Here is a 24,921-nt window from a genome sequence, read left to right on the forward strand (position 1 = left end):
CTCCCTAACAGCACATCTCGGCACCATCCGCTTAGCATCGATTTCTTGATCACTGAGAATCAGCGCGATAAGGAGAAAGAGTCGCATCTTTTCATTATCAGAGCGCCTTAACGCGTGGTTGATTAAAGTCTGAGCATTTTGATTGAATCTGGAAGTGTTCACGCGCTCTGTTGTTTGTGCTTCAGGAGCGGCCCGAGAACAACCTGAGTGAATCTGATTGTCGTTTGAGGACTAATCAATAATAGTGTGAATCACTGTAAAAGCTTTATTGTCATCTTCAGAAAGAATGTTTACTTCTACTTTTTTGCTTCTTACTTCTGCCCCTCTACATTTGCTGCTTTTCACTCCACCACATTGAACTGACAAGAATAATGAGTACTTACTTTTTGTACAATATGATGGATTATGGATTATAATGCCAAACAGTATATGATTAAAATTAATTCTACTTCAACTCAGCTGCAGGATTAAACATGTTGTCATCTTTTAAAAATATGATACAGTAATACAGATTAAGTGCAAAACAAATGGTTAAATGTAGCTCGATTAGCTACACGATTGAAATTGTGTCTATTGATGCATCACCATAATCCAAAAACATAAAACATCTAAAGTAAAGACACTCTGAAAGGAGCCATTCTGCATGATTACTCCTGATACTGAAGCATTTTTCCTTCATAAACCTGCACTCTAATTTTTTCAGTGATGTCAAACATTTATTATGTAAAGCCCAGATTCCTAAAAAGTGGGGGCACCATGTGAAACATAAGTAAAAACAGAATGCAATCATTTGCAAACTGTTTTATGAAGTGCTCCTGAGCCCCTGTAGTAACATCCTTTATCCAATCATGTGTTCACAAAGTGGTGAACCTCGCTCCATCCTCACTTGTGAGTGACTGAGCCTTTCCAGGATGCTCCTTTCATACCCAATCATGATACTATCACCTGTTACCAATCAACCTGTTTACCTGTGGAATAATCCAAACAGGTGTTTTAGGAGCGATCCACAACTTTCCCAGTCTTTTGTTGCTCCTGTCCCAACTTGTTTGAAACGTGTTGCTGCATCAAATTCAGAATAAGCAGATATTTACAAAAATCAATGAAGCTGATGAGGTCAAACATTAAATGGATTGTATTTGTACTGTTTTCAATTGCTCAGCATCATTTTAGGAATCAGTGTTGTATATACAGTGTTTCTGTCTTCTGTCTGTGTACTGAAGATTAAAGAAAAGTCAGTCCTTATGACAGACAGGTCTATACATACATACATACATACACACATACAGAAAATGCAGTCTGCAAAGTTCAGATAACATCAAGAAGGAAGTTCTTCACTAAATACAGCTAGACTTTCCATTGGTGTCAACTGCAGCTGTAGTATTATTTTTTGTATAGAAAGGTTCTTCTGTCATGTGTGTAAAATGGAAATAAATAGAAACAACAAATACATACATACGTCTGCATCACCATTTCTCTAATAGTTTAAAATAAACTGAGCATTATGAGATTCACAAATGTACTGCAGAGATATTGGATTGGATTGCATGAGATTTGCCAGCAGCATACAAGGGTAAATGAGTCTGTTATTTATATATAATATGTCATGTAAAAGGTCAGAAAGTGCAAAAATATATTCTAAATGAAATAGTGACCTATTAGCATTTCATCAAGTGGTGTCAGGTTTCTGGATTTAGAAGAAGTTTTAGTTGCAGTCTCAGGTCCAACTTTCTGTCCTGTACTGTTGCAGTTTTTAAATTATGGATCTGTTCAAGGTTGTACTTTATCAAGAAATGATGACAGTTTTAGCAAGTAGTGAAATTAGTTGTGAAAGTTTATTAAAGAAAAAATACAGAATAATAGCAGTCTTCACATTCCTCACCACAAACTGCTTAAAAAAAATTAAAAAATAATTTAAAAACTTTGTTGGTTTCATTAACAATTAGAAATGGTAGAACTTACAGTTTGGTGCCAGAGCTGCCAAACATTCAACACAATGCATCACATTTCTCTACACAGTCGTCGTTGTTGCTTTGGTAAAGCACAGCAGTGACGAAACATTAAGCGAGATGGTTTAAATCTCAGTAGTGCTACAGTACAGTGCTCAGCTGCCCCTGCCAAAGACCATCAACACCGAACGACAACAGCTGTGTGCTTTCAGGAGAAGGGTCTGATATCCTCACAACTCCATCAGTCAGCTGCAGGTGCAGGTCTACAACAAGCAGTCTCTAGAAGGTGTGAAAGACAGAGAGGGGAGAGGACGGCAGGGGCAGAGGAGCACAAGGAGGTGAGGTTTGAATGAAATTCCAGCCACTGTTGTTGACCATGTGGTGACCCATGCTCTCAGGGAAGCTGGCCAGTGTGTCCAGACACATTTCAGCAGATTTACAGTGATTTCAACAATTCAGACTTTACAAATGAAGCACACTTTCACCATGTTGGATGGGACAGCAATACGTCAAAGTGTAGTTACCTTGAGTTATAGGTCGTTTTTATGTCAGGTATATATGACATCAGTGTATTTTACAGATTATTCTCCTGTTGACTCTTTATTATATGCAGAGAATACTTGAACTTGAGGCAGATTCTGCCGAAACACAAGGAGTTCAAAGGGAAGGAATGTGATTGGCCTTATTTTCTATTCTAGTTTTAATTTTACAGTATTTTCTACATTTAGGCCATTTTATTTCTAAACCATGAATAGCTGCAGTATGAATGTACAGTTACATGTAAACATGGGCGATGCCATGGCTAACGTGTTTGGTGCACATGTTGTTCAGTATGTTACACATGAGTTGTGTTTTAAGAAATATATACAAACTATAAAAACAAAACACAACATTGTGGTTAACAAGATGATGTAAAGTTCACATCTTTCAAGCATTAAGCGTTGGTATTGAATATCTAACGTTTGATGACATAAAGATTTCACTTGAAAAAAATGGTCACAATTTAAAGTGTTATTCATCTCATTAGAAGACATTTTGTGAAAACTAAAACGGCAGTGTATCATCCTCACCTGTCACATTCATCCAAGCAAAGAGATGAACATTACCACACCCATGAACTGCGTGAAGAGGATGAGTGGAGTGAAGAAGGACCACACTGGCCACAGTGCCAAGTTAAAGCTGCAAGGGAAGCACAATGACACTTACAAATATGCACAGTTTGAATTAGTAAATCACTGCTGATCAACCATAAAATGTTAATCGTATAAAGACAACGCTGTCATGTTGTCACAGCCACGGCAGAGGAAGAAGGTTTGAGGATTTTTGATAGAGAATTTTTAATTTATTCAAGCACTGCTAACATTACAAGCAATCAAGAGGAGGTGAGAACACACAAACACTCAAAACTAGTACAAGCTTGGCGCTCTTCCTAAAGCAGCATTTTGTACTTGACAGCCTCCAATTCTCCTCTAATCAGGGACTCCAATCAACACAGCTTCATATGTAAATGCTTTCCATGAGTTAAACAATGTGTGTTTGTTAATCAAAGGACAAAAACAGCCAAGCGGCCCATCAATTAATGTAATCGTTGAGACCTGAGACAACAAAGATTAAATACTCAGCATTAGCCAAACAAGCTAATGGGGCCATTTCAATTCACATTTGATCACTACGCCATTAACAGTAGTGATTATTGCCCTCCTCGGCCCCTCATCAACCAGACAATCCTACTGTGATGACATGAAGAGGTACGGCTAAAAACACACGATGGTAAGGATCCCACCCCACACCGTGTTAGATTGAGATCACTTTTACTTCATCAGTCTGTCCTGATCTTCACTGATAAACACACCAACAGTGGATGTATATGCACAAGTGTACCTAATATCTGAGTTTCTATAGGTACAGAGCTTTGTTGGTTGATAATTACATATCAGATGAAATTGTTCTTAGAACTTTACAAATATTTTAGATGAGAAGTCCTTAAATTGTGGGACATTTTACACATTTCTCTAGTGGAAAAAAAAAAGTATGAATTGGTGTGGATTGGTGGAACTGTTTATTAACTACCCCGAACATATCTCATTTCTGTGCTGCAATAATGTGCCAGGAGAGGTACAATATGTCAGGGGTTCTTAAGTTTTTACTTGATAAATTCAATCTTGTTCTACTTTGTTTGGTATTGGAAACACTGTTTTATAGTATACCTAGTTTTTATGAAACTGGAAGGACTACAGCACGCTAAGACAGCATGCACTTTATTTATTTTGCTGATTTACCTGCAAGATGCAGCAATAAAGGCTGCAGTAGTGATGGGAGGAATGGCAGGGTACACGTGGTCGTAGTTCTGGATGCCTTTGAACCACTCCAGGTACACAATGCAAAACATGGCCAGAGACAGGCAGATGCCAAGGAGTACCAGACCCACATTGAACCACCAGCTGGAAAAATACAGGTTGAGAGGAGGAAAATGTATTGAAGGCAATCTATAAAAACTTACTTAGGCTATAAAAAAATGCTTATTTACTTTTGTCCATTTATAATGTAGGGAATAAAGAATGAACAAGAAACACAAGGAAAGTATTTTTGTCTTCCTCATAACTCAGTCACCTTTTGATATCATCGTTCTCCATGATGTTGCGGAGGAAATCCACATAGTAGGTCACACCTATAGATGCCACAATCCAGAAAATGGAGTGTCTGTTAATGCGAGGGAGAGGTTTAGCATCTTTTTCCTCCTGACCTGAAAAGTTATAGAAAATAAAGAGTTAGGTGGAAAAAGACGCTTCGTCCCATGAGGTTTTCCGAAGAGTCTAGATCTAAGAACAAATTATAACAGATCGAATCCTGCCAAGTCACACAGAATTATTATTCAACGATTCACATGCACACAAAAGCGTGACTATACCCTTAAAAGTGTTTTACCACCAATTTGTTGTACAATTCAACATTAACACACTGTCTGACTTAAAGAAAACTTCATTGTGAGTGGCACTGAAAGGGTGACAGTTTGGTATAGAATTTACTACCAAATATGAGATTTGTCTTGCCTTATCAGAATGTGCTAAATCCCCACCTTTCAGGTCTAAGGAGCTTTTGAGGTGAAACTGATAGCTTTCTCTGAGATAATCTTACTTCTCAGAGAGCTATTAATCTCTATAATTTACTGGTTGATTAAATGTATCAGAGGCTGTTGTTGGCTGCTGAAGTGCTTCAGCATGCTGGTCTTACTCTGTGCAGAGTTCACAATGAACTCCATGACCCAAACAAGGAGCTGGCCTACATCTTTAATCAAAGTTGCACCTAGTGGTCCATCTGGGTACAAGATATAAAATGGTCCTCTTGCCAGAAGGACTAGTGATGGTATGTAAACTGGAATATAGGCAGCCATTAATAAAAACTGGTGACCACTGGACAAATGTTGTGTCTGTTGCTCGTATTACAGTCATCGGTTTACACTGGCATAGACACTACTCTTGGACTGGGGACAGTGTCGGGGTTGAGTTTCCCTGTATTATGTTGCTGAGCTGACACAGCGTTTGCTCACAGTCAAAACAATCAAGAATTGCTGGATTTTTGCCAGTGAGGGCCTCAAAGTTGGACAATTGTCCACTGTACAAGCTGCCCACACCCCCCACACATAGCAGACATCTTTCTGCTTTAGCTTTATGAAGATTGTTTAAAGTCTATGTAGTGAGTGGACAACACTCTGGCCATTCAACGGATTTAGTTGATCGGAAAAGTTAGCTTGTGTTTAGTTTGCCTTGGTCAGGCTGTGCTTGTTTGACACTGTGGCACCAGCACTTAAAGAAAGGATGCTAACCTTATATACCGCTGTGTTTATAACGTGACCATCACCTTCAACTGGTAACGATTAGCACTAACGTTAAAGTTGGCTAGTGGCGTTAGCCAACACAGTGTTTCTGAAGCTTACCCTTCTCATCTTCGTCACCCGAAGTCGTCGTTTGCATGAGAAACTCCGCATCTCGCTTAAATCTATTTCGTAACGTTGCAAGCTCACTGTCATTCAGCATTGTGTTGACGCTGTTATTAACTTCCACCAGCTCTCAGGGCTAACTAGTGATTAGAAGGCACTTCCTGCTAGACACGCGTCGCTTTTTTTATGACGCGCTAAAAGCGACAATTGTAGTTTTTTCTGCATAAGAAGCGACTGAGTTTAACAAACGTCAAGGCTTAGGAAGCAACATAAATTCAAATGGTTAAAAATATATACAATTACATAAAAAATAACTTCAGTACATTTTCAATTATTGTTAATTTTCAATGTATTGTATTCTTATATTTTTGTTACTTCTGCTAATAAATATATATAACGACAAGGTGCCTCTATAGAAAACAATGCTTTTGTTTTCCTCCATTTACACACATGAACAACTAAACACAACATTTACTAGAGGGGAAACATTATTGTTCATTTGGTTCATTATCTGTTCCCGGCCACAGACAATGATATCTGATGCGATTGCCTGAGATAAATAGAATAAGTAGGTATAGCTCAAGTCAAAGTGTGTTTTGTGTACCTCCTGCACAAAGACCGTCTTGGCACAAATAGTATGAGACAAACTGGACCACCAGAGGTCCGTTTCACAAAGCAGGTTTACTGAAAACTCCGAGTATGTTAACCCTGAAATGAGGGAAACTCTGAGTTTTCTGTTTCACATAGGAAGGTAAGTCAAACCAGAGAAAGAGGGGTAACTCAAGCCTGTTTCACAGACAGAGGTAAGTTAAACTCTGAGTCAGTTACCGCAGTAACTGACTCTATGAACCTAACCTGGTCGGGACCAGGTTTTACTCAAGGAACCTCGAGTTTCTCTGTGTCTCCGCCCTCTTTCAACCACACACCGTATTTCACTTCCTCATTCATTCATTCAGTCAGCAGACGAGTTTTGGCATAGTTCTGCCGTCTGTTATTTAAAAAAATCATTTAAAATATCAGTCAGTGGAAGTCCATTAGGCACAGTAGGTGGCGACTTTTTTCGTTAACATGGCATGTTAACGTCTTTTGATCATGATCCCGTGGATGAAGGTGCAGCGATACTGCGCAGAGAATTAAATATTCGTGGGGAGATAGTTATCAGACCACGATGTTCTTGCTTTTCCAGACAGTTAGGTGTTAGGCCACCACCCGTTCTTCGTGCATCTGCCTTCTTTCTGTTGGCTGAGTAAAAGTCTGTGTTAGTTTAAATATAAGCTTAATTATTTAACATAACATGATATAGATGAGAACACTGTTTTTTCATTTTTAAATTTTATTTCATTCGTTAACAAAAAACAAAACATTATATGAACACAATAAAACCAATTTTACAATGAAAGGGAGCCACTTAATATTTACTTTACAATGTAAAACATGATCAAAATGAGGTAGCTTCCTCCATGAGATCATGCAGAGGTCTTACCTGTTTGAACAATGTTTTTATATTTCATTTTAAGCTGCTGCCAAGTGCGCTTCTCCCCCGCTTCTCCACCTAAATGAAATAAATTAATAGGCAACCATTCAAGCAGTTTTGCCCTGTAATATTATTGTGATTTCAAAGGACTACATTTATACTCACGCATTGACCCGAGCAGCAATGTTCTCCCACGCCGTCTCCCTCTCCTTCGCAGCTGCAGCGGTGTTGGACTTCCGTCTAAAAACGTGTTCAAACTCGCTGTATGAGCGCATTAAAATGTCTAATTTCCAGTGGCGTGAAGTAGGCAGCCTCCCGCTTCCCCGTTGCCATGGTGACTCCTCAAATCGGGGTTCCATTGATGCTGTCTTTTTAAAGTTGCGGTGCACGCGCTTAACTCGAGGTGAACCTACTCTGAGTTAATCAAACTACCTCAAATCTGCTGTTGTGGAATCGAAAACTCAGAGTTTCCTATCTCAGAGTAGATCAACTCAGAGTTCAGGGTTACACTCAGAGTTTGTTGAACCTGCTTTGTGAAACGGACCCCAGGTTTGCAGTGAAATATACCCTTAAAAGAGTAGCTGAGGATACTTGACCAGCACAGTCTGACAGTGCACATTTGCTCCCGTCCCTCATAAACTTAGCATAATGCATAGTGGCTGGCTGTAATCCAGAGTTTATCTTGAATGTATACCTTTACATGGTGCTGGCAAGAATCTGACACTGCTGATACCTTAGTCCCATTTCACTCTCAATTGAAAACTCTTCAACAAGGCAGAGACATGTGCGGTGCAGAGAAGCGAATAATACTTTATTGTTGGTTGTGACCACCTGTTCTGGAGCAAATAGTTACAAATTCTCACTTCTGTCAGTCTGCATTATGTCGCTTGTTTATGAGGCACATCTAAAATTATTGCAGTCCAGTATAAGTGTCCTGCACTGAATCTTACCATTATGGAGGTGTAACGTTAGGCTTTTGCTGGAAGTGTTTGTTTTGTTGGAGCCTGTAATTTGTGGTACAGCTGGACAGTGTTGCATTATACTCCTAACATTCAAATACCCTTGTTGAAATGAGGTAAATGAACCTCTCTGCCATGCAGTCAGGGAAAACAAGTGAGGTTTTGCTCACTAACACAAAAACTTTGCATCCACGAGAATTTCTTGTTCCTGTGCGGATGCACCAGATAGGAGTGTTACCCAATACTCTGATGCCATCTTTTAGAAGTCTGGTTCTTACTCTGGGGATTAGTGGGAGAAGAAATAACTGGTCATGTGTACCACCCCTTTACAACAGCACAAGCAACATTCTATAGGAGTACTCACTGCTGTACAGGGTTTTCTGTGTAATAAAAACATGTAAGACTGAACTTCTGCTGAACACAGTGGCCATAGGTGGCAATTACAGGATAACAGTTAAGATGTAGCATGTGTTTGAAATAAGCAGAGAAGAGTTATAGAGACAGCAAACAACCTGAATAATGTTAGCACAGCATCTAAGCTTTGCTATAGCCACTAGAAGAAACTGGTCATACCAGAGCGAATAAAGGCTGTAAACCCACGTGTATTACATTAAGCAAGGGTGCATTTTATTACTTGACTGACAATTTAAGAAAAAAATAAAATTATCAAACATAACAGTGGCACAAATAGAAAAGGATCAAGTCAGCAGACTGGCTGAATAATGCCAGTTACCCATCGATCTCAAGCTTGCCATAGCTAACAGTAGCACTAGAAGCTAATGGTCATTCCAGCTACCTGTAGTGAAATTCACATGAGCAAGATTATGTTTCATTACTTATGAATTAAATGTTTAATTTGTGAGGAAAAAAATGTGGTATTTCTTCTTTCAAAATCACATACTCTCGCTCTAAAACACATGGTACCTACTTACTGGAAAAATGACATTGTTCAGATAGCTATGGCTGCAACCAAGACCAAAGTTCAGGGATGAAACTGCTCTGTATAAAACATGTGGCCACACTAATCCTGCAGTATCTAATGTCACATAAATACGATGTCGATCTGCTGTCTTGCAGTAGTAAAGACAGGCTTAGTTTTTCTGAGTGTCCTGTGGGGTCTAGATTAAAACAAAAGCACTAAGCAATATTGGGTCCCACTGAGGACTAGAAAACACTATTTCAATACTAGACAACTCGAGTAACAGCTTGACTAATACCCAAAGTATGCAATATACAATTACAGGTAAGCAGTGTGATGAATGAGCATCTGTGTTAAACCTACTGGGATTAGCAGAGCTTCATAAAGCTGGGCACATTTCCTCCTGTAGCTCCTCGTGTGTGTGTGTGTGTGTGTGTGTATACACGGGGTAAAGAGGCTGCTCATTCTAGCGGTGGAAAATCAGACAGCATTAAAACTTCACCTGAGGCTGACACCAAGCGTCTTGCTTCTATGGAGCTTCTGTGTCCCTGGCCAAGTGAACCCCGTTCGGGGTGCCGAGGAATGTGCATTAGCTTCGTCCCGTGTGAGAGTCAAATTCACCTCAGGTGCACCTCTCCCGTTTCCCTTCCCCCACTCCAACATCCAATCCCACAGATAAGGTGCCATTTCCCAGCCTTACTGTGGGCTTGGAATGTGGAACAGAGCAGCCGTCTGTCACAATTGTCATTTTATACATTAAACAACACTGACAAGTCGTAAGGTAATTTGTAAAAGTCTTCCTCATGCTGATTTAACCACTGCAATTGGCAAAACAACTGAACAGGAACAGGACACGTAATTCAGTTATAAAATTATTTAATCTCAGAGATTATGTCACCTGTATAAAAACATCCAACAGAGGATGACAGACAACATTAGCCTTTACATTTTTTTAAGTCTATGGACAACATACATTTCATGCCAGACAGGTGAGACAAACACATCTACTTTAAAAGTCTAACTCTGTCTTTCAAGACTTTAAATTTGGGATTGTTGTTGATCTTCTTGTTGAAAAGTGCTAGCACATCCTCCTCGGTTTTAAAATTTCTCTCACCAGTGAAAGAGTAGTACGCTGCCAAAACCTGTAAAAGAGGAACAAGCTCTTAACATCATATTGGACCAAATTTTAAATACTATTTACAGGAACAGCATGCTGGGTTTCAGAGTTGAATGGGATTGTGTGCAAACAAAGAACTACAGAGTCCACAGAGTAATTAAATCACTTTATGCCTCACCTTCTTCCTGAGTTTCTTTACTGGCAGTTCCTGGTCAGGTGATTCTCTCAGTACTGCCTTGATATTTCCCTTCCAGTTAAATTTGCCTGAAAGTTAATGAGAAACATAAATTAGCTGCTAGTGGGGGAGAATATTCACTAGAGCCGCGTTTCCACTGCATGGTACGGCTCGGCTCTACTCGTTTTGGTGGCAGTTATTTTCCCAATTTTTGTTTTCACTGCAGATAGAATCCCATCAAGGCAGGTGAGAGTCTTAGCTCACAGCCATGGAGCGTGAAACTGCTGTGACTTCATCTTCAACGCGACACAAATACAGGAAGAATGGAGGATAAGGAGGGATGGCGCTATTGATTCTCTGTCTGTGGCTGTTTGTCACAGCAAGGAGGCAAACTTTGTTTCAGGAAAGGCTGAAAGCAGCAAGATCTCAAGACAAGATAACTCTGTTTACTCCGTGTAGCCTAACTGATGATTCTCTGACCAGTGGTCTGAAGTGTGTTCATCTCCCTTGCAAACTCAACTGAGGTGATACCAAAAAAAACACCAGGTACAAACTTTTGCCAGTGGAAAGCGAAAAAAGCAAGTAGGTTCAAGTTGAGCTGGGCAGTACAATGCATGAGGAACACCTCATAGGGATCCATTTCCTCACTGGCAACAAAACAAAACAACACTGACCCCTGGTGGCATTATTATTTTACATCATTAGATATTTTCTAAAAGGTCTCAATCAAAGTCATGAAGCAAACCATCAGACCTTTGGGAACGGCTTGATCCTCAGTCTCCTCAGTCTCCTCTGCAGCTTGGTCAACTGAAAGAAAGGTAATAGAACAGTTATATATTCAGCTAAACCAGGGGCTGACAACCTTTACCACTCAAAGGGCTATTTGTGCACAGCGCCTGCACATCAGGGCTGTATGCCGTCACCTTCGCCTTTACACAGGATCGTAAGCTGTCATCTGTGAGGTGTGCGTGATGTTTATTTTGAAAACAAATGAACTAAAATAAAATACATTTTAATTAATTACTCATTAATTATTTTCAAAAGCCACAGGGAGCTGCATCAGAGGGATGAAAGAGACGCATGCTGCTCCGGAGCCGCAGGTTGCCGACCCCTGAGCTAAACGTATGTAATTATAAAATCTAATAAAAAGATACTGTTTACTCATTTCATATTTTCATACCAGTGAAGCAAGGCTTTATTAGCTTTTATTAAAAGACACAAAGTTGCACCGCTGTTAATAAGAATACTGAGAAATAAAAACACTGCGGCAGATTAGATATTACTGTGAGGTGAACAGCATCCAGAAACAGATTGCAGGCAGACATTTGGAAAACTGTCTTACTTGTCTTTTTTTTCTTGCTGGACGTCTCATTTTCAGCACTGTGTCTGTTCTGCTCTTCATCTCCATCTTCCTCACAGCTGTGCTTCCTTTTTCTGTCTTTTTTTTTCTTTTTGCCTGCCTCCTCTTCCTCTGTCTTTTCAGCACCTTTCACAGCCTTCCCATTCTTCTGCTGACGGGCTTCTTTACGCTCCCGTTTGTTCAGTTTCTTCTTCTCGCCATTTGGATGGCCGTTCTGCTTTCCATTTCCATTAGTATCCGCTGTGACTTCAGCCACGGTCTGTTTAGCTTCTGCAGTCTCCTGGGGGGCCTCGGGAGGCTGTATGATTATGAATGGGTAATGAAAGTCAGGGACATTGAAAACATGCAGAACTTACGAAAGAATTTATTACAAGCAGACAGCAGAAGGAAAATGGTATAAAGGAGCATGCAATGCTTTCTTTTAATCTCACAACTACTGGAGCAGAACTACATACATAGCTAATACATGCGTTAACCTTGGGGAAATTATTTAAGTGGAAACATTTGCATTTAGAAATTGAAAAATTGCTCCAATAACCTAGATATGACATTAGATATATAGATATGGCATTAACTTAAGATCAAGTAAATAACAGTGGCATGTTTCTATTGTACTTCATTCAGAAACACTGAGAGCCATTAACTATTGAATTTAATTCCTTTGCATTTGAACTAAATAAATTACAACCACTTTTTCAACTTGTCTGCTCTAACACTTAAAGGAATGCAGTTAAACAAACACAATGAAAGTGCGTTTAAGCAGAGTAACTTACACTGTCAGCTGCAGCGAGGATGTCCCACACTTCCTCATGAAGATTGGTGTTAGCTATTTTAAGACTGTTTCTCATCCAGTTCTAAGGAGAAGGACAAAAAATGAAAATGAATTAGGTTATGCATGCAAGCGCCTACTACTACTACTACTACAGCAACAACACCATCAACATCAACATCAACACACACACACACACACACAGTTTGACATCAAATTATTAGCACAATCTAAGGTGAAACCAACCTGAAACTTTGCCTTCTTTCTTGGGACGTTATCATACGTACTGACTTGTTTGAGCACATCCTTTAGCTTCGCACTGACTCCAGGTTTGTTCATGGCTTCGTGGACCCTCTATAGGGGAAGAAATGTCGAGTTAGGAAAAAACTTACTGACACGTTTACATCGATGAGCATCGTTTCACTACATGCTACCTGTATCCACTGCTGCTGTTTCACATCTCCTTTGTTTGCCTTGGCCTCGTAACCTTTGCCTCCATACTTCTGATCTTCACTGATACATTTAATGTGGTTCTTGTAGTCATCACCCCTGTTCAACATATACAGAGATGCCATTGCACATATGGAGCACTGAGAGCTTGGTGACTGATGCTATGAGGTTATCTAGCTAGCCGATGTTAGCTAAACAGAAGAGTACAGTAGCCACTCGATCATTACCAAAAGTCTTTTCCACAATCGATGCAGGACAGGACCTGGCAGCCCCGGCACATGTTCACGTGTTTATCAACCTGAGCCTTTTTCAGGGATTCACCACAGCCGTTGCAGGTGAAGAACACCATTTTTAACGACACGTCTGCTTGACCACGCTGCACAACTCGGATTCAACCGAATCTGCTAACACAACGTGTAACTGAAATTAACGTATAAACCGAAATCGGTTCAATCCTCGTGCGAAATCGAGCCCCTACTGTCCACAGCGTCAGGAAGTTACAAGATAATGTTAGCCAAAAAAGATAGCTAACGTTGCCAAAAACCTAGCAAGTCTTAAAATAAACCAAAGGCTGGAAGCAGTGGAGGATTTATCGACACGTTCAAATGCTGTGAGCCGCGGCGTGAAACTCGTTTTGTTTCTGTTCCATGCGTATAAACTTTTCAAAACACACGTGACCTCACCGACATCAGGCAGCTACATTAATAGTCTTCCGTGTGAAAATGCACCCGAACAGAAGTTCCGAGCAGAGTGGCAACGAATCTTGTTCAAAGCCTTTTCTTCCTACTTTTTGGCATACAAGAGCTAAATGCGTATAGCGACGTTACGCATGGCCGCTAGCTACACTAACCTGACAACTTACATATAGTAATATATTACTCTGCCTCTGCTTCTTAAAACAATCCTTCATCATGTTATCTGTTTCGTGTTCGGGCTGCGCGAAATACGGGTTGTACTAGGAAGTGACGCGTTGTTGTTGCACTCGAAAAGTGACCCATCATCCATATAAAAGGTGGACACCTCAGATGTATGTTTAACTTATATTGTATGACCAACGTTGCTGAGCTAGCATTATTTAGGACTTACATTCCCGGTAGAAAATGTCATTTTGAGGGATTCGGCGCTTCACGATTCACACCACGTACCACTTGTGGTTGATTAGCATAGCTTTGCAGTTAGCCTATTAGCAGTTTTTCGTCCAATTTTTGCATGGGTGGTCTCGTAGCACAGCCACACTGGATTCTGCGCGGTTGTTAAATCATATGTACTGTATGAATGTTACCATCTTAACAGTGTTGCCAGCACTCGCTTGCATCACTTTTAATCTGGTTGCATTTCAACGACTAGCTAACCAGAGGAATAATTAACTAACATCTCCCTAATAAGGCATTTGTTGTTTTTGACATGTATCCCCATGGGTAGCTTTTTGATGGAGAAGTTGGAGCTGAGTGGTCCAGCAGCTGAGTGATCATGGACACCCTGTCCAGCCACAGCTCCTACCTGCTGCAGCAGCTCCAGGAGCAGAGGATTCAGGGGCTGCTCTGTGACTGCATGCTGATGGTCAAGGGTGTCTGCTTCAAAGCTCACAAAAATGTCCTGGCTGCTTTCAGCTCCTATTTCAGGTGCCTTTATGTCTTTACATATTTAATGCAGTGACAGTGAACACATTGAATCAATGGCATATTTGCATCCTTGTCACTTAGCTAAGTAAACATACTCTGCTGTTTTAGAGTAACACTGTGTCAAAACTACTACTTTGATCTTTCCAGGTCTTTATTCCAAAATTCCCCCAGTCAGAAGAATGAGGTGTTCAATTTGGTCATCCAGGATGTCAGTGGCATCGGCCAAATATTGGACTACATGTACACCTCTCATCTTGACATCAACCAAGATAATGTCCAAGCACTCCTGGACATTGCTCAGTGTTTGCAGGTTCCAAACATTCAGAGCATGTGTAATGCGTTCCTCAAGCCTTGTCCTGCACCAGTGGAAATCCCATCATTTTCTCTCCCAGGCATGCTGAGCTCTGAGCATGACTGCCTCTTGGGGAGCAGTCTTCCTCATGATGTTGACCTCAACTGTTCCTCTGAAACCCAGAGGCCTGGCTTCAGCAGTGACATGGACCACAACAAAAGGATGCCTGTTGCTGTGTCTAATAGCAGCTCAAACTGTGACGCAGCTAGCAGCACTCAGGCGCCTGTTGAAAAACAGCTTGTCCATGGTTACAAGCTCCGTAACTTCTACAGTAAGCAGTACTTCAAACAAAGTGCCATTCAGACTAATAATGCAGCGTCAAATCAAGGCCCAGGTCCTTTGGTGCTGGTGGAGGAGCAGCAGTGTCAGCTCGGGGTCAGCCAGGGAGGCAGCCACACTCCTGTTTGCTCAGGAAACACAGTTCAGCCCAGTCCTCCCTGCACATCTGTGGCAGCTGAAAAGAACCCTGTCTCCTCTTTAACACCCTCTGATAGTTTAAACACTCCCAGCTCTAACTCAGCAGACTCCATACTTAACAAGCCAGTGCGTCCAAAGAAGGCTGTGTACCTGAAGAAGTACAACTACCTCCGATCTCAGAAGGCTTTGGAGGAGATGTTTGCTGAATCAGTCAGTGAACCCGTCCTCAGCTGTCCCAAAGAGAGTCACCAAGAAGAGTCTGTGGTCCAGACTGGAGCTTCAGAAGCTCCTGTTGAGGGCCTCAACGCAGACAGGGAGGAGGTTCCAGAGACGCCAACAGATGCACAACTTCCCAGTCCTCCACCTGTGAACCAAGAAGAGCAAAATCTGAAGACTGTGCCAGAGCCACCGCAGCAGACAGGACACAAGCAGTACTGCTGTGAGGTGTGTGGGAAGATCTTCAAACACCCGAGCAACCTGGAGCTGCACAAGCGCTCACATACTGGTATTTCCTGCATTTCCTTATAATCGCATATGTTCTATAATAATATGCTTCGGTAATGATTGTTATTTAATTGCAATACAATTGTCAGACAAACGTACATATTTCATTGCAGGTGAGAAGCCCTTTCAGTGTAATGTCTGTGGGAGAAACTTCTCACAGGTATCGTCTGATGTATTGTCCTGATTTGCCACAGTTATTCCTAGATGGGAAAATTATACTGACATATCCAACTGATTTTGTTTTGCAGGCTGGGAATTTACAGACACATTTGCGGCGACATTCTGGAGAGAAACCGTACATCTGTGAGTTATGTGGTAAAAGGTGAAGTACATTCCATGTATGCTTTTTCCTCATTTATATTTCTTGATAGGCATGATTTTGCTGGTTTGCTGCTTATTGTAGGTTTCTGTGTCTATGAAGACAAATTGCTTGATAGTTTCCAAAGCTTTGCAGTATGTAGTGTATACCAATAATAATTAAGCATTTTTATAATACTGTCTTAACTGCATATATTGAGATAGTAATAAAGAATTTGTGGTTATGACTCACTGACTGGATAAGAAAAGACTATACCTGAGTTTAGGCCCCAGTGATGTGATATTTTCCCTATGTTACACAGCCCTAATGGCCCCTACAGTTACCTATAAATTGAATAGTTGTCTCTGTTTTCCAGCTTCACTGCATCAGGAGATGTCCATCGTCACAAAGTGGTCCACACAGGAGAGAAGCCACATCTGTGTGATATATGTGGTCGAGGTAAATAACTGTTCTAAACAGAAGCAATTTCCTTAATTATTTCCTTAATCCATCATCTATATGTAGTTCTTACGTAGTGGTCTCGTTCTTAAGTTGAACTTTTACAAATTATTGATAGTAGCGTGAGCTGCTTAGGTCACAGAGGCAGCTGGAAGCTTGGGACACATTTTGTGTTTAGAAGGCTGTTTGTTTTATTTTTTTGCTCTACTTGTCTTGTTGCTCAGGATTTAACAACTTGAGCAATCTCAAGGAGCACAAGAGGACTCATGCCACAGACAAGACATTCACATGTGACCAGTGTGGGAAATCCTTCAACACGCACAGAAAGCTTCTGAAGCACAAGGCCCGTCACATTGGGGAAAAGCCACACAGCTGTGCCACCTGTGGTAAGGAACAGTCCCTGTCATGTTGGAAGTTTTTTCATATTGATTCCTCTGTAGACATAGTTGCAGAGAGCACTGTTATTCTAGGCCTGAAACAATTAGCCAGTTGACCGAGAATTAATCAGCAACTATTTAAATAATTGATGGAAAAGTCACGTAAGTTATTTTTCAAGTAAAAATGATAATTAAAACAATATTCCACTTTATATTGAAAGAAATCAAACCTGGTGCAAGATAATCCACTTCCATTTCCCGTCGCTTTAAATACACATGATGGACCCATCTACACCATGATTAACCTTTTCACTGATCACACCACATGAGCAAGTTTTGACTGCTATTTGGCTTTGGTTTATTATTTATTCATTTGTTGTGTTATTTTTTATGTGGTCAATAATGGTTTTGACCTTTGATGAATCAGTCCCTTAGGAATTTTTATTTGGCACAACCTAAAAGAAAAAAAGAGACAGACAAAAATGAAGGCATAAAATTGTATGAGAACACATGGTGAATGCCGTAAAACGTAACCTAGTTGTAGGTATTTCAGTATTTTTTAAGTGTTTTTTTATTCAGTATGTATTACAACTAATTCACAATGTTTTTTCCCCTCAATAAATGTCGTTAATTAATGTAGGGAAGTGCTTCATCGGCTCAGGGGACCTGCAGCGTCACATACGCTCGCACACTGGAGAGAAACCCTACATCTGTAATGCCTGTGGGAAGAGCTTTACCCGCTCCGCCATGCTGAGGAGGCACAGCAACATGCACTGCAAGGGGGCTCCACCCGACAGCCCGGTCACCGACAGCTCTGACCCACCTCGTAGCTCGGATGGAGCGGCCTCGTTCCCCAAACCCAGCAGCCACAGTAAACGTCCTGCTGCGGCCAGTGAGCAGCATTTCCCCAGCATGATGCCCCATGCGGGGTTAGAGAAACCCTCACCGCCTCCAACTTCACCAACACAACCAACACCACACATAGAGACTCCACCTCCCAGCATGCATCTCAGCCCAGCTTCTACCCCCACCCCTCTTCCAGAGCTGCGCTCGCTGGTACCCCATCACCTCCTTTCATCCAGCCACCAGGAGAGAAGTGCAGCCCTGACTGCCACAGACCACATGAAGCTGGCCAAACACCAACTGCCTCAGGAGGCTGTGTATGGTCCGTATGTGGAGAATGGGAATATGTCAGTGGAGATGGGCAGAAGTCTGGTGGGGAGGCCCTACCTGCCCCCCTCAGATAATCACTGCAGTTCCCTTACATCTTCTAGCAGGCCCAGTAGTGGGTCCTCCAGGTCCAGTGAGGGCCAGTTTATCTCCAGTGTAACTCTGTGGGGCCTGGCAATGAAAACTCTGCAGAATGATAATGACATGGAGCAGTAAAGTGTGGCACGGTCTTCAGTTAAGCACAGAATAGCCAGTTCAGAGCACTTTTCTCTCATGTTTACTTTGTTGATTTAGATTTTCACCACCTGGCTCTTGATTGGTTAAAACTGACATGTGACGGAAGAATGGCAGCTTCTTTGATGAAGCAAATATGAGGTGAAAGTGCTTCCTAGTGCTTCCAGGAATCTACTTTTGTCTGACAGTAGATGGATGAAAACTGCTGTTGTGCTCCTCTTAAAGCTTCAGAGGGTGATGCTTTCGTGGTGTGTCTGTATATATTGCACTGAACTGTAAACATGCAGATCTATTTTCAACTGTCAGTGTCAAATCTCAGTGTACTATACTGTATATTCATATAGGAATAAAAGGTGCACATCCTATTTAATGTGTTGTTATGTACTAGAAAACATTTCTCGTCACATCATTTTTACTTTTCCACGTGTTCACAATGTGGGACAAATGCCTAAGATATTTAACTCAGTATTTGATGTTTTTTTAATGACTTACCTGGGTGGCCTGTTCAAAAACGACCATCAGTCACTTGACCCACCAGGTTTAACATGCATTGAACAGGCTTTAATTAGGTTGTGAAAAACTGCTCAGGTGCTTTTCAACCTTGTGTGAATCATGTCCTCAGGTTTGTTCTGGGGGGTTTCACTGAGCAGTCATCCAACAGTTGTAAAGTGTCATGCTGTCAGATAAACTACAGAGGGAGCTAGAAACCAGGTGCTACATTTTAGCCAAGATTTGGGCAGAAAACCTCAGATCGTGTTATAGGCTTGGTGACAACACTTGATACAAGGTATAAATCATCCCACGCAGGACACAAAAGTTGCCACCGGCAAATTCTGCGTATTATGAAATGCCTGTCCACTCTGACCAAGTGCATGAGTGAACGTTGCTTATGGTGTGGATCTGTGTTTTTATAAAAGGCTGAGCGTGTTAATGACATAGCTGTAACCAGTCAGATTCACACTCTCCACGCACCCGGTAAGCACTGTGCAGCGTGTGAGGCTTGTAAACAGTGCACCGAGTAGGCAGAATTCACTACAAGATAGGCAGCTGATAATTGGCCACCATCGTCACAACATACAGAATCATGCCTGCTGGATTAGTTGCATGGCAACGCATAGGATAAGTGTCATCATGGTGTTTATTCCCCTTCCTTTACATCAGTTCTCCAACCACTGATGGACAAGAGACAGGGACTCTGGGTAAGAAAGTGCACTTGACCCCTGATGCTTCACACCCTGAGAGGAGCTTATTTGTGTGTGCGTTTGCGTGTGCGTGTGTGTACTTGTATATGTATTGCTCTACGCAGTCGCACTGTGGGGACTCCTTATGGGGACAAATGCAAAAAGACTTGGGTTAAGGGTAAATAGTGGTTATGGTTATTGTTAGGGTAAGTCTCCACGAAGTGTAAGTCTATGTAATGTCTCCAAATGTGTTGGGAACATGACTCTCTTGCTCTGTGTGTGTGTGTGTGTGTGTGTGTGTGTGTGTTCACACCACGCTGAAAAATTATTCAAAGCCTGGTGAGCTTGAGCACGTTCTCACTTAGTGTGAGTGTGAAGGAAAGCCTTCTGTCCTTCACGACTTGGATGCAAAAAGCAACAGGAAAAAGTATCAGAGAACTGTGCTGATCTTCATCAGGCACCAATAACAACACTGTGTATGAAGATTTGCAGTCTTCATCATAGCAAAAGCCACTTCTCACATATCCTCCATGACAGCTGATGTAATAGCGGGGAGGCGGTCTTGTTAGAAGAAGCCTTAAAACAGTAGCAACTCCAGCGTTTCCATGAAAGACAGATTTAAAAAATTAATGCTCAAAATCAAAGACTGACATAATCTGATTGTAGTCTCTAGTATGGCTTTAACACCCAATACCACTGTTTCATTAGCCCCTCCCTACCTGGTAAAACTGTTCACCTCCACCAGCACCAGTTTTAAAATATTGTAGTCTCCAAGGCCAAGATGACAACGCTGGAGGTTTGTTAGTGGCGCCAACCTTCCCACCATGTACGCCACAGCAATCAGGCTAAAGAACCATTTCCTTCCACGCGCTCTCACATTCATTATCCACACACAGCTAAATCAGCAACTTCAGGTCTCCCCAGCAGACCCCAGCAGTAGTAAACATAACAACATTTTCCTTGCTACGTACAAATTAAAAGTCAAGCACTTATCATTGTAATGTTAGTAGATGAGGGGAAATAATGCTCCATGTCTGTTACACGTGCGATACAAAGTAAGACATATCACCCTTATCTATTTCATACCATAACTGTTGAAACCAGCACGTCTGCATCGGATTGAAATGACCAACAATCTGGAAGCTTATCACACAAAATCTTTTGCACACCTTATATAGTATTCAGATATTTATTTTCATCTGGACCTTCAGGCACGTCTGGACTAAAGAAATATTGTGGGTTTTGATAGAAATAAAACAATTCTAGTCAGCATGGAAACTAAAGTGCTTCTTGTGCATTCATTGCATGGTAATCACTACGGCAGTGTTGCTATCTGTCGCCAGGATGGATGACTTTGAGGGGGAATTCTGTCTTTCCATGACCCTCTCTCTCTCCCTTCCTCCCTCTCTCCATCATGCTAAAGTTAATCCCGATTATGTACGCTGTCTAAGTGGTGCAGAATGAGACCAGGGCTAATGCCATTTTACCCAGAAACATTTCCAAAGCTCGTCTTTTGTTTCGGTATCTAATCATGTTTCATTGCTTTGTGTTGGTACAGGCATATGAGGATAGGTTTAATTAACAAGCGAGTGTGAAATGTATGAATCCATCCAAATGCGGTCGACTGTGACATTTCTCTGCAGAGAAGGAGCAGAGAACGAGCGGGTTTGCCCGAACATCTGTCAAAAAAAATTATATTTCTGCTTCTTTTTTCTATTTTTTTTTCTTACATTAATGTGCATCTATGACAGGTCTAACTGAAAGCATCCCCCCATCTCTTCGTTCTCCAATGACTAACACAACAAGCGCTCTCCATTGCCGTTTGAATGTCATGGATGTTTCGGAATACCTCCACCTCCTCTGCCACACATTCATCGTCTTTATTATTGCACTTGAAACCGCATCAGCACCAGGATACGTGGACGTGCTCTGGCAGCGGTTCCAGCCGAGCAGTAATTGCTGTGGAGTTGCGGCGTGTTGCATTGTTGGATGAGATGGATAAGTGGCTGACCTAGTCTCTGCACTATAATTCCTCTGTGTGTCGCAATATGAAAGAGGCTTAAGCAGAGGAGAAGAATGGCGATTGTTCCCACTGTTGCTCTGCTGTCTCTCTCTACTCTGTTTCTTACTGCTTCTCTCGCTTCTCTGACGCTACCTGCTTAGCTCCATCTGTTCAGTTTTCCTCTCAGGGTGCCATTCAAGCAACACATATAACTAGACAGGGACTATGGTGCCACATTGTGCTTTTCACGGGTTAATTTGAAGCCATCATCAGGTTCAACTGCAATAAGGTGATCTGTGTGGCGAGGCTTGCTGCTAAAAGGCATGCATCTGCTGCAAACATATGTGAATACGCACACACAGTCACACCTTGCATCTTTCTCCCTGCTTATTTCCAACTGTTTGGCTTCCTATCATGCTCTTTCTCTATTTTCCACACACACACACACACACACACACAGTGGCCTTCAGCTACTGTACCCAGGTGCGTTCCTCTCTGGGTCTGCAGTGCACTTTCAGTTTCTTGAGATGCGTTTAGACACCTGTCAGTGTGTGACAGGTTATTCTCCATTTCCCTCCTCAAGCTAGAAAACAAGGTCATTTCAGGTCACACACATACAGGAAAGCTCGGGACAGTTAGGGAACAGCGAGTTAGTTTTCCAGCCAAATACATTCAGTAGTTTTCTATCCACATTATTGTACCAGTTGTATTTCTAGACTCCAAATGTTACAGTAACATACTGAGGGAAAGTTGAGCAGTGATTGGCTACATCTGAGATCCCTTCAGGTGCTTTGTGTCTATTTGTAGATTCTCATTTCCCAGCATGCTTAAAATGTGGCAGCAGCTCTTCACCATGGGTGTGTTGACAGTTACTTGAGCTTCAAACTGTCAAATAGGATAAAGAGCCAAAGCCAGCAGATGAGCATGAAACAGAACTGAGACTGCGCTAAATCGTATTGGTGAGAGATTGCGGACCACTAACAATATCTGCTCTCTTGTTGAGGGTTAGATAAGGAGATCTAAGTAGTTCCACCTGTAACACCAGAATGCATCTCACCTTGTGTTAATGTCTATAAACTCAAAGAATAATGTCTACCAACGAAATGCATGCCAAGCAGTCTCAAATGTGAACACAAGGCCTTCATGTTCTCACATCTTCTTCTGCAGAAGTTAACATGACATGTTTATTCCACTACACTACTCAAACTAGGCCAAACCACACATTTATCCTGTCTATCCATTCTTTTAAATAGACTCTGTAATTTAATTGGCATCTCTGGTACTGTTTTTAACCGGTTCAAATCATATCTCACAGACAGGAAAATTTTGATGTTTTTCAGGTGTGCAAGCGAGCACCTTGTCACTGCTGGCCGTAGCTTCATATGAGAACATATTTCCCAAAAGATCAAACTATTCCTTTATTGTTTTAAAAGCTCTTATGTAATATATGTAAGTAAACAAGAAATAACATAATCATCCTCTTATAACTGAAAAGTTTAATTTATAAGCAATAAAACTCACCCTTGCTAAATTCAACTCACTCAGGCATTTTGCTGCTACACCCGCTGCTGGTGGCTAATGTTAGCCAATAAGTTGTAGCTGAAACCAAGTCAGTTCGCTGACCTCTCTATTTGTGCAACTGCTCTATTACATTTAATTTGTCCCAGATACATTTTTGTACTTTTTCCCCCAAAAGTAAAACAAGAAGCAAACACATCTTGGGGAGTTTGTCTTTCTTCCTCATTGTGGTTCTACTCACTCTCACTATCATTAGGGCCACCTAATGATGATTAAAACACCTAACTCAACAGAATCTTAGGAGATGAGAGGCCATTTGATCAGACACAGAAAGTGTTAGAGTCTCACTTAAAAGTGTGAATTTACACATTTCTGTTCTGTTTTTTGGTGTTATTGCACTACAGAAATTTTGGTGAACATTTCTTTTGTTCATCAAGGGTGGCTATCGCCGCTCAGGCGTCTTGTGTCACCTCCTATGAGTCAGAGACTTTTCCTGAGAAAAACTTACCAGACGTGTGTAGCATGTAGCAGCATGTTCAGAAAAGGTAAATGCTTATGTGATCATGTTATATCAGTTTGGTGAAGAATGGTAACAAATTTTTTTCCTCATCTGGAAAAAAGAAAAACATTGTGGCGCACAGCCACAGTGAGGGTAAGACCTCATCTTTTACAGCGGTGTACTGTCTGCATAATATTTTCATGATGTCAAACGGTGCAGTCAGGTCAAAAGAGAGGCGCCCATGAAAGCCAGTAGATGTGCCTCGACTCATTATCTGAAACAGATACTGACTAAAAGGATGAAGACCACATGAGAGAGGCTCCGTTCTTCTTGCTCAGATCCTTTTGATTTCCTGTGGTGCAAATATTAGCCAATCAGATCCAACTATTCCCTAATCGCATGGACAGAGCCCTTCAGGCAGGGAGTGTGTGTGTGCATGTGTGCGTGTGTGTGTGTGTGTGTGTGTGTGTGTATGCGCTTGAGAGAGAGAGAGGAGGGAAAGAGACAGTGGAGGGAAAAAATGAAAGAGTAAAAGCGAAGGAACGATGGGAGAGATGTTGTAAAATTAGCCACGCTGTCAGAGCGGTTTGCACTCGGCTTTAAAGGAATTGTCATCAGTGCAGCAGAATCAGGGAAGCCCCCCTCGCTCTCCATCATCGTGAGTGCAGTTTCAGGCTCTCTCTCTCTCTCTCTCTCTCTCTTGCTCTCTCTCTCTCTCTCTCTCTCTCTCTCTCTCTGTCTCTCTCTCTCTCTGTCTCTCTCTCTCTCTGTCTCTGTCTCTCTCTCACTCTCTCTGCCTGGGCAAACTCATTAGATGACAAAAAGCCCCAGCTCTTGCAGTAGACCTGGTTAAAAACAGCTTTCAGACAGCCAAGGATCATCACACAGAGTCACCTGTGTGTGTGTGTGTGTGTGTGTGTGTGTGTGTGTGTGTGTGTGTGTGTGTGTGTCTTTGTGTGTGTGAGCATGCATGAATGGAGCCTGCCTTATTCCTGGCAGTAGAGATTGCGTAATGTTAGTCTCCACAAAGTGAGTCACGTTTACAGTGGGGTAAACGCTGCAACTTATTTTGTGGGACTGCAGCTTTTGAGACGTTACTCCAAAGTTTGGGAGCGAGCAACTGGCCAGAGGACAGAGAGCAGCTCAGGAAATGAACATCTGTTTAAAGGACTCTTTGACTAT

At 41.6% G+C, this 24,921-nt stretch overlaps 3 protein-coding genes across 7 annotated transcripts; 1 reads left to right on the forward strand and 2 right to left on the reverse strand.

Annotated features, from left to right (window-relative positions):
- Positions 1-1,817: 1,817 nt before the first annotated feature.
- On the reverse strand, positions 1,818-6,041 carry tmem128 (transmembrane protein 128). Of its 2 annotated transcripts, none has more exons than XM_041955414.1 (5): positions 5,881-6,041; positions 4,557-4,614; positions 4,226-4,387; positions 3,017-3,125; positions 1,818-2,225 (listed from the first exon to the last, which is right to left on the reverse strand). In XM_041955414.1, exons 1-4 carry the CDS (start codon positions 5,978-5,980, stop codon positions 3,026-3,028), a joined length of 420 nt encoding a protein of 139 aa, XP_041811348.1. In that variant the 5' UTR covers positions 5,981-6,041; the 3' UTR covers positions 1,818-2,225; positions 3,017-3,025. The 2 variants fall into 2 exon arrangements, with proteins under 2 accessions (XP_041811348.1, XP_041811339.1); XM_041955405.1 differs by having other exon boundaries at positions 4,557-4,689.
- Positions 6,042-9,968: 3,927 nt separating this feature from the next.
- Positions 9,969-14,024, reverse strand: lyar (Ly1 antibody reactive homolog (mouse)). 2 transcript variants are annotated; one of them, XM_041955359.1, is made up of 9 exons: positions 13,790-14,024; positions 13,334-13,507; positions 13,091-13,205; positions 12,903-13,010; positions 12,661-12,741; positions 11,870-12,185; positions 11,281-11,334; positions 10,531-10,616; positions 9,969-10,377 (listed from the first exon to the last, which is right to left on the reverse strand). In XM_041955359.1, the coding sequence occupies exons 2-9, from the start codon at positions 13,453-13,455 to the stop codon at positions 10,240-10,242; spliced, it is 1,020 nt and encodes a 339-aa protein (XP_041811293.1). In that variant the 5' UTR covers positions 13,456-13,507; positions 13,790-14,024; the 3' UTR covers positions 9,969-10,239. The 2 variants fall into 2 exon arrangements, with proteins under 2 accessions (XP_041811293.1, XP_041811284.1); XM_041955350.1 differs by having other exon boundaries at positions 9,970-10,377; positions 13,334-14,024.
- A 65-nt stretch (positions 14,025-14,089) lies between these two features.
- zbtb49 (zinc finger and BTB domain containing 49) lies at positions 14,090-18,920 on the forward strand. Of its 3 annotated transcripts, none has more exons than XM_041955183.1 (8): positions 14,090-14,133; positions 14,529-14,728; positions 14,876-16,002; positions 16,115-16,161; positions 16,250-16,323; positions 16,676-16,758; positions 16,983-17,144; positions 17,776-18,920. In XM_041955183.1, exons 2-8 carry the CDS (start codon positions 14,577-14,579, stop codon positions 18,519-18,521), a joined length of 2,391 nt encoding a protein of 796 aa, XP_041811117.1. In that variant the 5' UTR covers positions 14,090-14,133; positions 14,529-14,576; the 3' UTR covers positions 18,522-18,920. The 3 variants fall into 3 exon arrangements, with proteins under 3 accessions (XP_041811117.1, XP_041811126.1, XP_041811135.1); XM_041955192.1 differs by having other exon boundaries at positions 14,090-14,118; XM_041955201.1 differs by lacking the exon at positions 14,090-14,133 and having other exon boundaries at positions 14,396-14,728.
- Positions 18,921-24,921: the final 6,001 nt, after the last annotated feature.

Source organism: Chelmon rostratus, chromosome 2, assembly GCF_017976325.1.
Source record: "Chelmon rostratus isolate fCheRos1 chromosome 2, fCheRos1.pri, whole genome shotgun sequence".
In the NCBI taxonomy this organism is placed as follows: domain Eukaryota; kingdom Metazoa; phylum Chordata; class Actinopteri; order Chaetodontiformes; family Chaetodontidae; genus Chelmon; species Chelmon rostratus.